Source organism: Bufo gargarizans, chromosome 1 (assembly GCF_014858855.1).
Source record: "Bufo gargarizans isolate SCDJY-AF-19 chromosome 1, ASM1485885v1, whole genome shotgun sequence".
NCBI classification, from domain to species: Eukaryota; Metazoa; Chordata; class Amphibia; order Anura; family Bufonidae; genus Bufo; species Bufo gargarizans.
The window spans coordinates 657,963,233-657,976,412 of NC_058080.1; the positions used below are offsets into that span (position 1 = coordinate 657,963,233).

Consider the following 13,180-nt stretch of genomic DNA (forward strand, 5'->3'; position numbering starts at 1 on the left):
TTCAGCACTAATACCCCCACCGATTACAACTTTTGATATTGTCTGACATATCAAGTGTGAAAACTTATTGACTCTTTAAGGATGGAAATCAGTGTTTAAAATTTTTGTAACATCAGGTTATTGTAGTGCCTTGTAAATAATTGAAATACATTTTATTTTTGCACAAGATTTGGTAGGTCTCTGAAGAAACTGTCCACGGCACCAGCTTCTGCTTCTCCCAAATCCGAAAATTCATCGGACTGTCCCGAGAAAGAAAAAGCTGCACGCAATGTTAAATCAAGCACAACCAAAATCTCAAAGCCAGTGCCCGGCAAAAGCAAAGGGAAGACCACGCTGGTGAAGATCAGGGCTACACGGCAGGAAGAAGATGACGATGAAGAAGATGCGGACCCGGGGTTTGAAGAAGAGAGTTATGATCTTGCACCTGATATGCAGAACCAGGCTCCAGTGTTCGTTCCCTTTAGTCTAAGGTCACCTAAGCCAGTTCCCGCTGAGATTGAGGAGACCGTGGAAGAGGTATTGATTGCTGTGTATCTGGTATGGGAAATGCTTTCCAAGTGCCGTTATACTTTACAGTTGCTTTGTATGAGACCTGATAGCCAACTGTACTTCCAGAATGCATGTAACTTGCTGTAATCAGATGTACAGCAATGTCCGAACTGTTAACACGATAGAATCGGGGTCTCCACTCTCTCCGAGAGCAGAGATACAGGAGAAGCTGGCAAGGGACCAATCAGAGCGGTCCCCTGCCGACGATCACTCTGATTGGTTAGCCTGTGCAGACACTCCTGCGGTCCACAGTCTGTACGGAAGTGATTGCTACCACTGAGCCGCCACCATCAGCAGCTCTTGTCAGCTGTAACATATAGCTGCTGCAATGACCAAGATCAGTGCTGACACTGATCCCGGGCATGTAACCCCTTAGATGCCGCAGTCAGTAGCCACCCGTGGCATCCATGGGGTTAACAGAGGGAGGGAGCTCCCTCTCTCCCCATTGGGCTGCCTCGCTGCAATGGCACCGGCTCCGTGGTTACCATTGCAATCGGATGCCTTACCATGTATGTAAGCCTGACAGACCCTGAGGGGTCAGTGTAAAACTGTAGTCTGCCATAGAAGAGCATTGCAGAGTATAGTACAGCCATCAGCCTCACTGGATCTTCAACATCCAAGTTGGACTTTATATTAATTTAAAAAAAATATATGTAAAAAAAAAGTTATTTAAAAAAATATGGACCTTTTCCCATATCCGCTTATTTATAATTGATAAAAAAAATAATAAATGAAATAAATTACACATAATTGGTATAGCGTCATCTGTAACTACCTGATCTATAAAAGGATCATGTTACTAAACCCACGTGGCGAGAACCCCATAAAAAATAGAAAACACCGACAGAATTCTAAAAATATTGTATAAAAACTTTCAAAAAGTCATGTACTCCATAGTATCAATGAAAACTACATCTTGTCCTTCAAAAAACAAGCCCTCACAAGATTCCATGTTAGGCTACTTTCACACTTGCACTCGGAGCGGATCCGTCTGGTATCTGCACAGACGGATCCGCTCCTATAATGCAAACGATGGGATCCGTTCAGAACGGATCCGTCTGCATTATATTTCAGAAAAAGATCCAAGTCTAAAAGTTAGTCAGACGGATCCGTCCTGACTTTGCATCGAAAGTCAATGGGGGACGGATCCGTTAGAAATTGCACCATATTGTGTTAATGTCAAACGGATCCGTCCCCATTGACTTACATTGTAAGTCTGGACGGATCCGTTTGCCTACGCACGGCCAGGCGGACACCCGAACGCTGCAAGCTGCGTTCAGGTGTCCGCCTGCTGAGTGGAACTGAGGCCAAACGCTGCCAGACTGATGCATTCTGAGCGGATCCGCATGCACTCAGAATGTATTAGGGCCGTACGGATCCGTTCGGGGCCGCTTGTGAGAGCCTTCAAACGGAACTCACAAGCGGAACCCTGAACGCAAGTGTGAAAGTAGCCTTAGAAAATCCAGGTACGGCTCCTTCTGAATGCTAGAAAAAACGAAGAAGGTCACGGCACTCCAAAGGCTATTCAGTGTTTTTATTACACCACAAAATCAGCAGCAACGTTTCGACAATAGTCTTTTTCAAGCTTCTTCGTTTTTTCTGGTATCTGTGGGGTCTATGAGGCCGGGACCTGACGTCACGAGCACCGCCGCAAAGCCTCTTGAATGAATTCAAGTAAGTGGTGCTGTCCTACCACTCTTTTTTGTTTGATCCTTCTGAATGCTCCCACGTCCCCAAACAGCAGTTTATGACCACAGAAATTTTGGGGTGCATTTTCTCCTTTTACCCCTTGTGAAAATGAAACATTTGGTTATAAACCAACATTTTACTGTAAAAAAGGTAATTTCTCGCTCGTATCATTGGGGGACACAGAAGACAATGGGCCAGATTTATCATTAGCTAAGGTCAGAATAATGGAGTGAAAAAGTCCCAAACGCTAAAACTGCGCACAAATTTGCGACTTTTTTCTGCTCTGCACTATGCTCGCCAGTTTTCTGAAAGTGGGCGTGTTTTCTTATGTAAATGAATCTCTAGACAGATTTACTATTGGGACTATTTAAAAAGTCGCAAAAAAGTCGCAATTTCACTCTAGTGAGGACCATGCTTATCTTATGCGACTTTTTAATAGAACATGCGACTTTTTCATAAAAACGTGCGACTTTTTCGTAAAGATGTGCGACTTTTGTAAAGCTGCTTACTGACGGATAAACTGCTACCGTCAAACCACATTTATTACAGTCTTAAAGGGCCGATCATAAATCTGACTTGGCTAAAACGGACTTTAGCCATATGTTAAAGTGGAGTGAGCTGTCAGTCATGATAAATCTGGCCCTAAGGGTATAGCTGCTGCTGCCACTAGGAGGCAACGCTAAGCAAAAAATAAGTGTTAGCTCCTCCTCTCAACTATACCCCTCCTGTAGACACTGAGCTAATCTGTTTTAGCTTAGTGTCCGTAGGAGGCAGACATGTGTTTTCTGCAGGTCTGCCAAAGATCTTTCTGCAGGTCTCGCCACCTGTTTTCCCACATTTGAAGGGGGAGACCAGTGGGTTCTCAAGCCCGCTGCTCGTTCCCCACCTCTGGAAGACAAGGAGGAACAGTGGATCTCAAATCCTCTGTTACCCGCCAGCAACAGTGTCACCTTGTCTTCTACTTCTGGAAGTCCCCCCTGTTACCAGTGTAGCCACCCCCTTCCCAAGGGGGCAGCACACTGAGGAAGGTGATACTGCTGGAATCAGGGTGGGTAGAAACTAGGTTTGTCACAATACCAAAATTTTTATTAGATTTCGATACCATAAAAAAGTATTGTGACACTCGATACTATTTCATACCATGCGGAAAAGATAAAACGCCAAAAAAGCCGTGTGCATTCCATATTTTATGGAATGTCCAGCCCATAATAGAACAGTCCTATCCTATGTTTTGGGAGGACAAGGTGACTAAAAATGGTGAATCGCGCGGTTTAGATTTTTTTCTGTTACGGCGTTCACCGCATAGGAAATATTTTTAAATATTTTAATAGTTCACCCTTTTTCGGGCTTAGCAATATGTAATATGTTTATTTTTTATTGCTTGTAAATTTTATATGTAAAATTGGGTAGGGGAACGATTTCAACTTTTAGTATTTTGGTGTGTTTATTTTTAAACTTTTTTTTTTTTTTTTTTAAACGTTTTACTTACTAACTATTAGCCCCCTTAGGGGCTAGAACCCTTGTCCTATTCACCCTAATAGAGCTCTAATAATTGAAATATAGGAGGCAGTGGGTGCCTGTGGCGGTATCACAGCCCTGGCACCCGGCCTCAATAACAGGGCATGCGATCCACAGAACTGCGGCAATTAATCCCCTCGGGTGTGAACCTGAGGGGTTAATTGCTGTGGTTCTCGGGGTCGCTGTGCCCTGTTATTAAGGCCGGGTGCCGGGGCTGTGATACCGGCACCCGCTGCCTATACCTAAATTAATGTGTTTTACATTAATTGGTGGTGCAATGGCCACAGTCCCTCCCCTCCTCCTCCCTGCTATCTCCCCATTGGTGGCAGCGGCAGCCTATACAGACTGTCGCATTACCTTCCTTTCTTAGGTGGAGTAATTGCACTTCCACCGGGTAAAATACATCCCTGTCACATTGCCCCCTCCGCAGCCGGAATAATTGCTATAATACTGGATATCATCTGTCCTGTCAGATTTCCCCCTTCTATAGGTGGATTAGTTGCACCACAATTGCGTGTATTTCTGTTCATCCTTTAAATGGGGACAGTCACTGCGTTCTGGCTTACATGACGGGTGGCACTGCATCTATGGTTTTTACCGCAGCCCCTTCCTCCATGTGGAGTATCTGCCCTGACATTTAGTGCGGTATATACAAATCATTCCTCCTTCTAGGGGTGGAACCTTCTCGCTGGTTGTAGTTGTGATTTGTGCCTATATTTCCTTTCCCCACAGGTGGCACTGTGCTCATGTTCTGCTATTACTGGGTGCGGTAGATCCACCAGGCATTGTATGTATGGTGTACCTGATGCGCTGGTCAAATGCCCATACCATGACATGCTGCAGCTGATGGGTTTGCTTACTTCTGGTGTCATTAGTACAGTTTTCTGTACCTGGTATAACCTACCGATTTCTATGGCACTGGCTTAGCGCCTTGTTCCCTTCACATGTCGTGCATTGCCTCTACCATCTGCTACGGTGACAGCATCAGTGTTACCTCCTTGTGGAGTTTGGGTATGCACTTAATCAGTTTGCATATGTGAGTTGTCTGCATCACTCACCTCACCGGGTACAGCGGTCATACTGTCTTTGTTGTCACCACTAAGTGCTGGTTCTTTACTGAGCCGCACCAGCCTCTTCTACTTCTCCCCTTCCGCAAGGCGAGTAGTTGCACTTCCCCCAGGTACTGTTTCTGCTTGCTCGGCCAGTATCCATAGCCATTGGGTTCTCGCATGCCCCCTTTCTGCTGTGGAGTGCCTGCGCTGGTGGTATTGGTTCTGTTACCATTTTTTTTCACACTCCCTTTCTGGCGCAGTATTTATACCATCTCTGGTTCCTGTCTGGCCGTTTTGTACATTCCTATGATAACCACATTCTCTTCTTCTTTAGGCGGAGTTGTTCCGCAGTGGCGGTCGATTGTGTCTGATATGTTTACAGCCTGTATCTGATGGGTTTACACAACCTTCATGTTTTTGTTCCCTTGGCCTCTGTGTTTTTTTTCTTCAGCTTCCAGTTAGGTCTGCCAGTTCGGGCAGCCTTCCATTGAGTATCAGACGGCTTCTCTCCTCTCTTGTTATGAAGTTTAAGGTCCTCTATATGCCTCTGCTTACCACATTGTCATTCTCCTTGGGGAACACTCTTATGAGGCAAGCCCCTTGGCCCTAGGTCTGAATGGGATGATTTTGATCTCGGAGGACACTCTTTTCCTACCAGGTTACTCCCCAATTTTTTTGTGATTTTGTGTCTGTTCCACTGCCTTGGGTTTCTTCACTCCCTTACAATTTTTTTTCTGGTGGACCATTGTCATGCCTGACATCCAGGTTCTCTAGCCTTGACTTGTTTGTTATGGTCCTGCTGGAGTGCTCTTCTCTTCTGGCAGCCTGGTATGGAGTTTGGGTTTTTTGCCTTCTGGCACCCCTACTTCTTCCCCCAAGGGGTGCAAGCTTTGTCACATCTGCAGTTCTCTGGCCCTTGATATCTAGATGCCATTTTCAGTTCGTCTTCATCCAATCGGTATTCCACTGAGTGGTTTCTTTTTGCACCGCTTCTTCGCACGCTGCCTATTACCAGCCTTCGTAGAATTGCCCCTTTTTCTTCTCATCCATATTGTGACTGTTGATGACTCTATGGTGTTTTTTTTTTTCCTGGGGTTCTGATCCTTGGGTATCACTTCCTTAGAAGTCTTCTGGCTCCAGGCTATGTTTCTCTCTCTCTCCTGTATCTTCCACAGTCGCTCTGTTTGTTCTGGTGACTGACTTGTCTTCATTCTTGCCCATATTGTGGATATTCTGTGTGCTCTCCACTTCTTCTGAAGTCTCCAAAGCCGTGGCTTATATTCTCTGGGCTGTGCTTTCTTCTGCCCAGACTGAGCCTCTGCGTATTCAGCCGCTTTCAGGCTGCCCTTCCTGGGAATGGTTCTTCCTGCCCTTTTTCAGGGTTCCTGGTGTGCACTTCCCCCGCATTTCTGTGCGGGACCTTATGACTGGCCTTGGATCCGTTCTGTTCTTGTTCCCTCCCCATGGTACTACATCTCGTAGTTTTATTCCGGCCGCCTCTCGGCATGTTTGCCGTGCTGCGGCTGGACCTCCGGCCCAACTTCATTATAGTGAATGCGGCCGGAGCGGACTTCCGCCGGCACGGTGCTCTAGCGGTAGCAAGGATCCGGCAGACTGTTCCCCCGCCGGAACAGCCTTCTGGAGAAGGCTGCCGCTAGTGTGAAAGTAGCCTTAAAGAGCTCTTATCAACAGGATTAACACTATTAAACCAGGCATAATACCTGGCAGGGTTGATGCTGCTGATTAAAATGAACAGTTACAGTATTCCCGAGGAAAAAAGTTTTGTTTATTTACGCAAATTAAGGCTTCAGTGCACCGAGGGAGGGCCCTAGCCCCTCGGTGCACCTCTGCATCTCAGCTTTTCAGTGCTGTTCCTTTTTTTTCCCCCTCAGAAACGCTGCAACTGATTTTTACAAGACAGGTATTATTTTAATTTTCAGGATCAAACCTTCCTCACAGTGTGTCCGGTTTGATAGGGTTGACCCTGCTGACAGGTGCTCTTTAAGGGATTTTTCTGGATTACAAAAAAACATGGCTGCTTTCTTCCAAAAACAGCAGCATACGTGTCCTCAGGTTGTTGCGTTACAGCCCGTCCTCATTCACTTAGGTGTATCTGAGCGACAATACCAGATACAACCCCTGGTCAGGTGTGATACATACAGGTGACTATACAGATGACTACAGCTTAGTGTGTGTTTATGCTTATTACTCCTTTAACATGCTCCTGATATTTTTATCATTGGTACATTATATATTTGTGCTTCAAATCTGTCATTTTCGTATCATATACAGCTTGAAATACTGGTGGATGCTGTGGATTTGCCGAGTGCAAGCCTGGATTTGGGAGAAACTCCTTTTCAGCATGTAAGTATTCGCGGACCGGCCTGATACAAGACGGCTACACTGTGATTACACCCGTTAGCTGGTGAATATTACTTTATGACTATAAAGCAGCTTTATCATAAGCCGATGCCAAATATACTTTATGATTGATACATTTCACTGATCTCAAATATATAACAGTTAGTTTTCTATAAAATGCAAAAAACATTATTTTAAAGGAAATCTTTCAGCAGATTTGTACCTATGAAGCTGGCTGGCCTGTTACATGTGCGCTTGGCAGCTGACGGGATCTGTGTTGGTCCCATCTTCATAAGTGCCCGCATTGCTGAGAAATATGATGTTTTACTATATGCAAATGAGCCTCTGGGAGCAACGGGGGCGTTGCCGTTACACCTAGAAGCTCAGCTCTCTAAAAATTGCTGCGCTCCTCTGCACTTTGAAAGGCCAGGTGTGATCGCATTTTCACTTCTTGGAGGTGGACAGAGAAATAAGGATAAGGACAAACAGCAGGTGGCGGTAAACAGATACATTTTATTGAATACCTCAGTGACTATACAAAATGTTTAATTTCATGCAATTACATTTCATAGAGTAATAACCTTTTAACTATCCCCTATGTTGTTGTATCTCATCTAGGTTGTGGATCCTCAAGCTCAACCAGATAAGAAAGGTAAATGTTAACCTGTTAATAGGGGTATTTAGCATGCATCAATTAGTATAAGATGAAGTGTGTGGCCACATGCGGCCAAGCAACTCCAACCCATGGCAGCCAAGAACCACATGATTTTGATGCAAATCGTGCAACCATTGGCTGCCTCAAATGGGTGTAGCTCGGTCGCTTGTGGCCAGACACGCCACCTAGCCTCATCCTTATGGACATAACTATGGGCAATTCTAAAATTTAGAACCCAGACTAATATTACTTGATGCTTCCATTTAGTAATATATATTTTTTAATAACAAACAAAATTCTAAAATGGTATATGTTAAAGGGTAGGGATGAGCGAGCTTGGCGTTTCAAGTTCGGCGTACAGGGTTCGGGCTATCTAAGAATTCTGTTATGTATTCCGCTATCATGGACCAGAAGTTATTGTCCGTGGTAGCGGAATCCATAACGGATTCCAGTTGGCTGTTCTTTCTATACCTACCATAGAATTAAACTTGACCGCTTCTCCATTTGTTTTAGTAATGAAAGCGGCTACCTTGAAGGCTATGGACAACTTTGGGGGCAGTTGTTTTAATCATTCTACTCATCTTAAGCTAAAACATATATTTTTTTTAAATTGTTTTTTATTCAGAGTTTTCAGCAGTTTTTCCTCTACAGGATTCGCGTTCACTGCCTCTACGGACGGTTGCTTTCTGCTTCACGGTGAATCTGTCGGAGAGCTGCACTCATGGATGTGTAGCCCTTATCGCAGAACTCCTGACAGCTCATGAACACTCATTTCAGCTTAACTATAATGAATGTTTATGAGCTGTTAGGAAAGTACAGTTATAAGCTACGGATCGAGTCGTCAGAGCGGCTTTCGGACTGATTCCCTATGAAGCAGAGAGCAACAGTCTGCAGGTGCCCTGAAAGTGAAATCTGTAGAGTGAAAAACTGCTTAAGAAAAAACTATTGATAAAATGATCTAGCACACAATGAGTAGAGTGCAGTCCCTTCAGGCAGTTATGCCATGTCCTGTCGAAAGGGGATAACCCTGTAAGCTCTGGCTTTCTTTTAATACACTGGGTAAACTAGACTCTTATCTATTTGGTTTTACAGGACAGTACGATGGAAGCGCTGAAGCAGCAATGACCCTAATATCAATGGGCAGTTCTGTCTACAAGACTAATATAAGTAAGTGTATAGCTAATGCATATTTAGTCGTGATAAACCTGGGTCTCTAATACTAAGGTCATGTGCGCAAGACCATGTGAACAGTGGCGGACACAGACAGCAGAGGGCCCCTGTGCGAGGAATGTACCTGGGCCCCCCAAACCACGCATGCAAATATAAACATATACGTGCAAATAAAAAACATCTTGTTAATATGGGTCAATATGTTTATAATGTGTGTGTGTAATATATATATATATATATATATATATATATATATATATATATATATATACACACACGGTCACGCCTTTAACTCTGCCCAAAGCATAACTATACACAACCAGTCCCAGTAATGCCCCCACATAGTAATTATTCCCCCTTTGTACCTGCACATAGTAGTAATGCCCACACTGTGTCCCCTTCACGGTAATTATGCCCAGAGATGCTCCCTTCACAGTAGCTATGCCCAGATAGCTACTGTGAAAAGGGAACATATGTCCAGATATGTACCTCTCACTGTAGTTATGTCCAGATATTTGCCCCCTCATAATAGTTATGTCCAGATATGTGCCTCTCACAGTAGTTATGCCCAGATATGTGCCCCCTTCACAGTAGTTATGCCCAGATATGTGCCCCTTCACAGTAGTTATGCCCAGATATGTGCCCCCTTCACAGTAGTTATGCCCAGACATGTGCCCCTTCACAGTAGTTATGCCCAGACATGTGCCCCCTTCACAGTAGTTATGCCCAGACATGTGCCCCCCTTTACAGTAGCAGTGTGATGTATGACACTACATTGTGCTGCTGCTGTGGAGCCAGGGCCATATTTAGATCTTATGCTGCCCTAGGCACTTTAGTGCCTGCTTTCTCCATCCACTCAAATCCATATTGTTTAGATAGCTTATGGTAAAATGCTCCCTAGACCTTCAGCTATCCCTCAGGACTCCCTCATACGATTGAAAAAAATAAAGGGCTGACCCGTTACATGTGCGCTTAGCAGCTGAAGACATCTGTGTTGGTCCCATGTTCATTTGTGCCGGCATTGCTGAGAAAAATGTTTTATTATATACAAACGGGGGCCGTTACCATTACACCTATAAGCTCCTCTCTCTCTGTAACTGCCGCGCTCTCTGCACTTTGACATGGCCAGTTGTGATGACATTTTCACTGCCAGGCCCTGTCAAAGTAGACGGGGAGCGGCAATTGCAAAGAAACCGGAGCCTCTTGATGTAACGGCAACATCCCCGTGGCTCCTAGAGGCTCATTTGCATAAACTAAAACATCATTTTTCTCAGCAATGTGGGCACATATGAAGATGGGACCAACACAGATATCTTCAGCTGCCAAGTGCACATGTAACAGGTCAGCCAGTGTCATAGGTACAAAACTGCTGACAGATGCCCTTTAAAGCAGTCCAGCTCTGAACCCAGACATATTCCCTTCTCCCCCCACTCAGCCCCTCTGACATTTCATACTTCGATGCTCTCCCTTGGCCTGTGCTGTAAAGTGTAGGGCAAGGGATGTTTGTTTACAGCCCTAGCAGTGTTCCCGGTAAAGCCCACCCATTAGTGCCGGTGACGTTACCGGGCACACTGCTAGGCAGAAGCCCCCCCCCCCCCCCCAATAGTACCCCTACAGTGCCCTCAGTACTAAGACACCCCTAATAGAAATGAGGCCAATCTATAAGGCACTCTTATGTCGCCCTTAGTAGTAATGCCAACCACCACTGCCCACAGTATTTATAATGTTTCCTGCAGTACCCCTTATAATTATAATGCTTCCTGCAGTCTTCCATGTAATTATAATCTTCTCTGTAGTGCCCCCATAAATTATAATGCCTGTCCTCTCCCTACAGTCTTCTATACAATACAGCCCTATGTAAATAACATCACTTCTCTCCCTCCAGTCCTCTATACCATGCAGTCCCATGTAAATAACACCAGTCCTCTCCCACCAGTCTCCTATATGATACAGTCCCATGTAAATAACCTCTCTTCCTTAGTCTTCTATAACATACTGTCCCATGTAAATAACCTAAATCCCCTCCAGTCCTCTCTAATATCCCGTCCCATGTAAAGAACACCAGTCATCTCCCCCCAATCTTCTGTAACATACAGTCCCATGTAAATAACACCCATCCCTTCCCTTCAGCCCCTCTAACATAAGTCCCAGTTAAATAAGATATTTCGCTCCCAGTAAGCAGGGAGAAGGTATAACAGGGGAGAACCAAATCTCCCAGCATTCATTCCATGGCATCACAGGTCTCCCTGGGCGATATGTCCGCCCCTGCATATGAACCGCCTAATTTAAAAGCATCTGAACTGACCAGAAAAATGTATTTTAAGTTATATATAATATATATTATACTGTTCTGTTCTAAAGTATAAAGAAAGTTTACAGTTTAGCTTGTATGAGGTGCATAGCTGGCATTATCTCCTGTTATTTTCTCTTTCCTTATCGCAGTATGTCCAATTGCACATGCCCACGCCATGGACAAATTTGTAATTATCAGATCACATTTTGGCTTAGCCTGCCCTTGTCACGCCCATAGTTTGATCTAATTTTACATGCTGCCTCCTGGTGGATTGCATATCTTCAGCTTTTAGCAGCCAAACATGGCACATCGTAATAGGCTTCAGTATGGCAGTGGCGGTCTTCTAGTTGTAATAGATGAGATGTGATTACGGTAACCGTTTTATCTACACCGACAGTTGGATGGTAGAGCCCATAGTAAGCCACTCCTCCTCCCAGTCCCCCCTGAATTGAGCCTTTTCTTTTACAGATAGTCTTAGGGGGTCATTTATTAAGCTGAAATACACCTATATTAGGCGTATTTAAGGCGCAGAATGCAAAGCCAAAGCTAGTTGCACCGAAATCTGCGACTTCTCCCCGCTCACGCCAGGCTTGTCTCATTCACAATTTTCTATGCCTGTTTCAGGCGTAGAAAAAGATCTAAATGTTGGACATCTCGGAAGCGGTGTTACATTTTAGAAGTGGTGGTAGATCCGCCAGCTTAGGGGTTTATGGAGACCGGCGTGTAAAACGAAATAAAAAATAAATGTGCTCCTTAGTTTTCACATTGGTGTTGTGTGCTTTCAGCCTTCGGTCGAGTTTGCCTATTAGAGCTGACAAAACATTAAAAGGAATTTATCGTTAGAAAATTACCTATTTTATGTTTCACAGATTTTTATTGAAATATTTGAAATCTTTCTTTTAAAAGTCTTTAGTGATTCTGCCATCTCTGGACCTTCTAGCCTATGCCATTTCTTTATTCATTACCTGGACTCATTGCAGAGGCCAGAAAGCGCACACCCCATTCTGCACTTCTATAAAGACAATTGGGAAGTGTCTGCCTCCAATAAGTGTTTAAAATAAAAAATGGCTGTAACATCTATAATAAAACACAGTGGTCCCTCAAGTTACAATATGAATTGGTTCCAGGACGACCATTGTATGTTGAGACCATTGTAACTTGAGTAATCGGTTCCAAAGCCCCAAAATGTCATCCAAGGTAAGAGAAAATGAAGATTTATCAAAAATAAGCAGATAACTAAGACAGTAGTCCTTACATATAACAGGTCAGGAATAGCTGCTAACTATAACTAATACAGATAGTTTACCAGAGAAGTGGCCTTGATTGGTTGGATCTGAGATATTGTATGTTGAGTCTTGTTTCAACTTACGATGGGTCAGAAAAGACCATTAATCTTGAGACCGTTGTATCTTGAGGGATCACTGTATATCATTTCCTTTCTATAGATTTGCATCTAGTTAATGAAATCAAGAAACTTTTCACTTATTCAACTGCGTGACAGTTTTCACATGAGCTGTTTGACCTACTGCAAACCTCTTTCTTGCCAGAAGAACTTTTGTCTCCTGATCCTTGTAGAGAAAATGATATCTCCAGTCCTGGAAGACGGAGCAGCCAAGAACCTCACACGGGTTTAAAACTGCTATTGTCTCCATCAAGGAATTTTCCATCAAGTCCTTCTCGTGATGCAGGTGCTATGGAGAGCAGCATTACAGTAGATACCAGGTTTGATATTTTTTTTTTTTCTCCTTTTAATGCTCAATGTACTTTCAACAAACTTTGTGAAATTAACAGTACTGGTGAATATAATAAAAATGTGACATCATGATCAACACTATAAGGCGGGGATGAGGCATTTTTCTCTGATAATATATGTCGTATAAGAGGGGAGCTGCT

General features: G+C 44.0%; 1 protein-coding gene across 3 annotated transcripts in view; it reads left to right on the plus strand.

Moving 5' to 3' along the window:
• BDP1 (B double prime 1, subunit of RNA polymerase III transcription initiation factor IIIB) overlaps nt 1-13,180 on the plus strand; it is a 127,213-nt gene that overhangs the window by 88,826 nt on the left and 25,207 nt on the right. For all 3 annotated transcript variants that reach the window (XM_044276044.1, XM_044276043.1, XM_044276045.1), the window contains 5 exons: nt 168-516; nt 7,101-7,172; nt 7,788-7,821; nt 8,917-8,991; nt 12,835-13,009. In XM_044276044.1, coding sequence (XP_044131979.1) covers nt 168-516; nt 7,101-7,172; nt 7,788-7,821; nt 8,917-8,991; nt 12,835-13,009 — 705 coding nt within the window. The remainder of the gene's footprint in view (nt 1-167; nt 517-7,100; nt 7,173-7,787; nt 7,822-8,916; nt 8,992-12,834; nt 13,010-13,180) is intronic.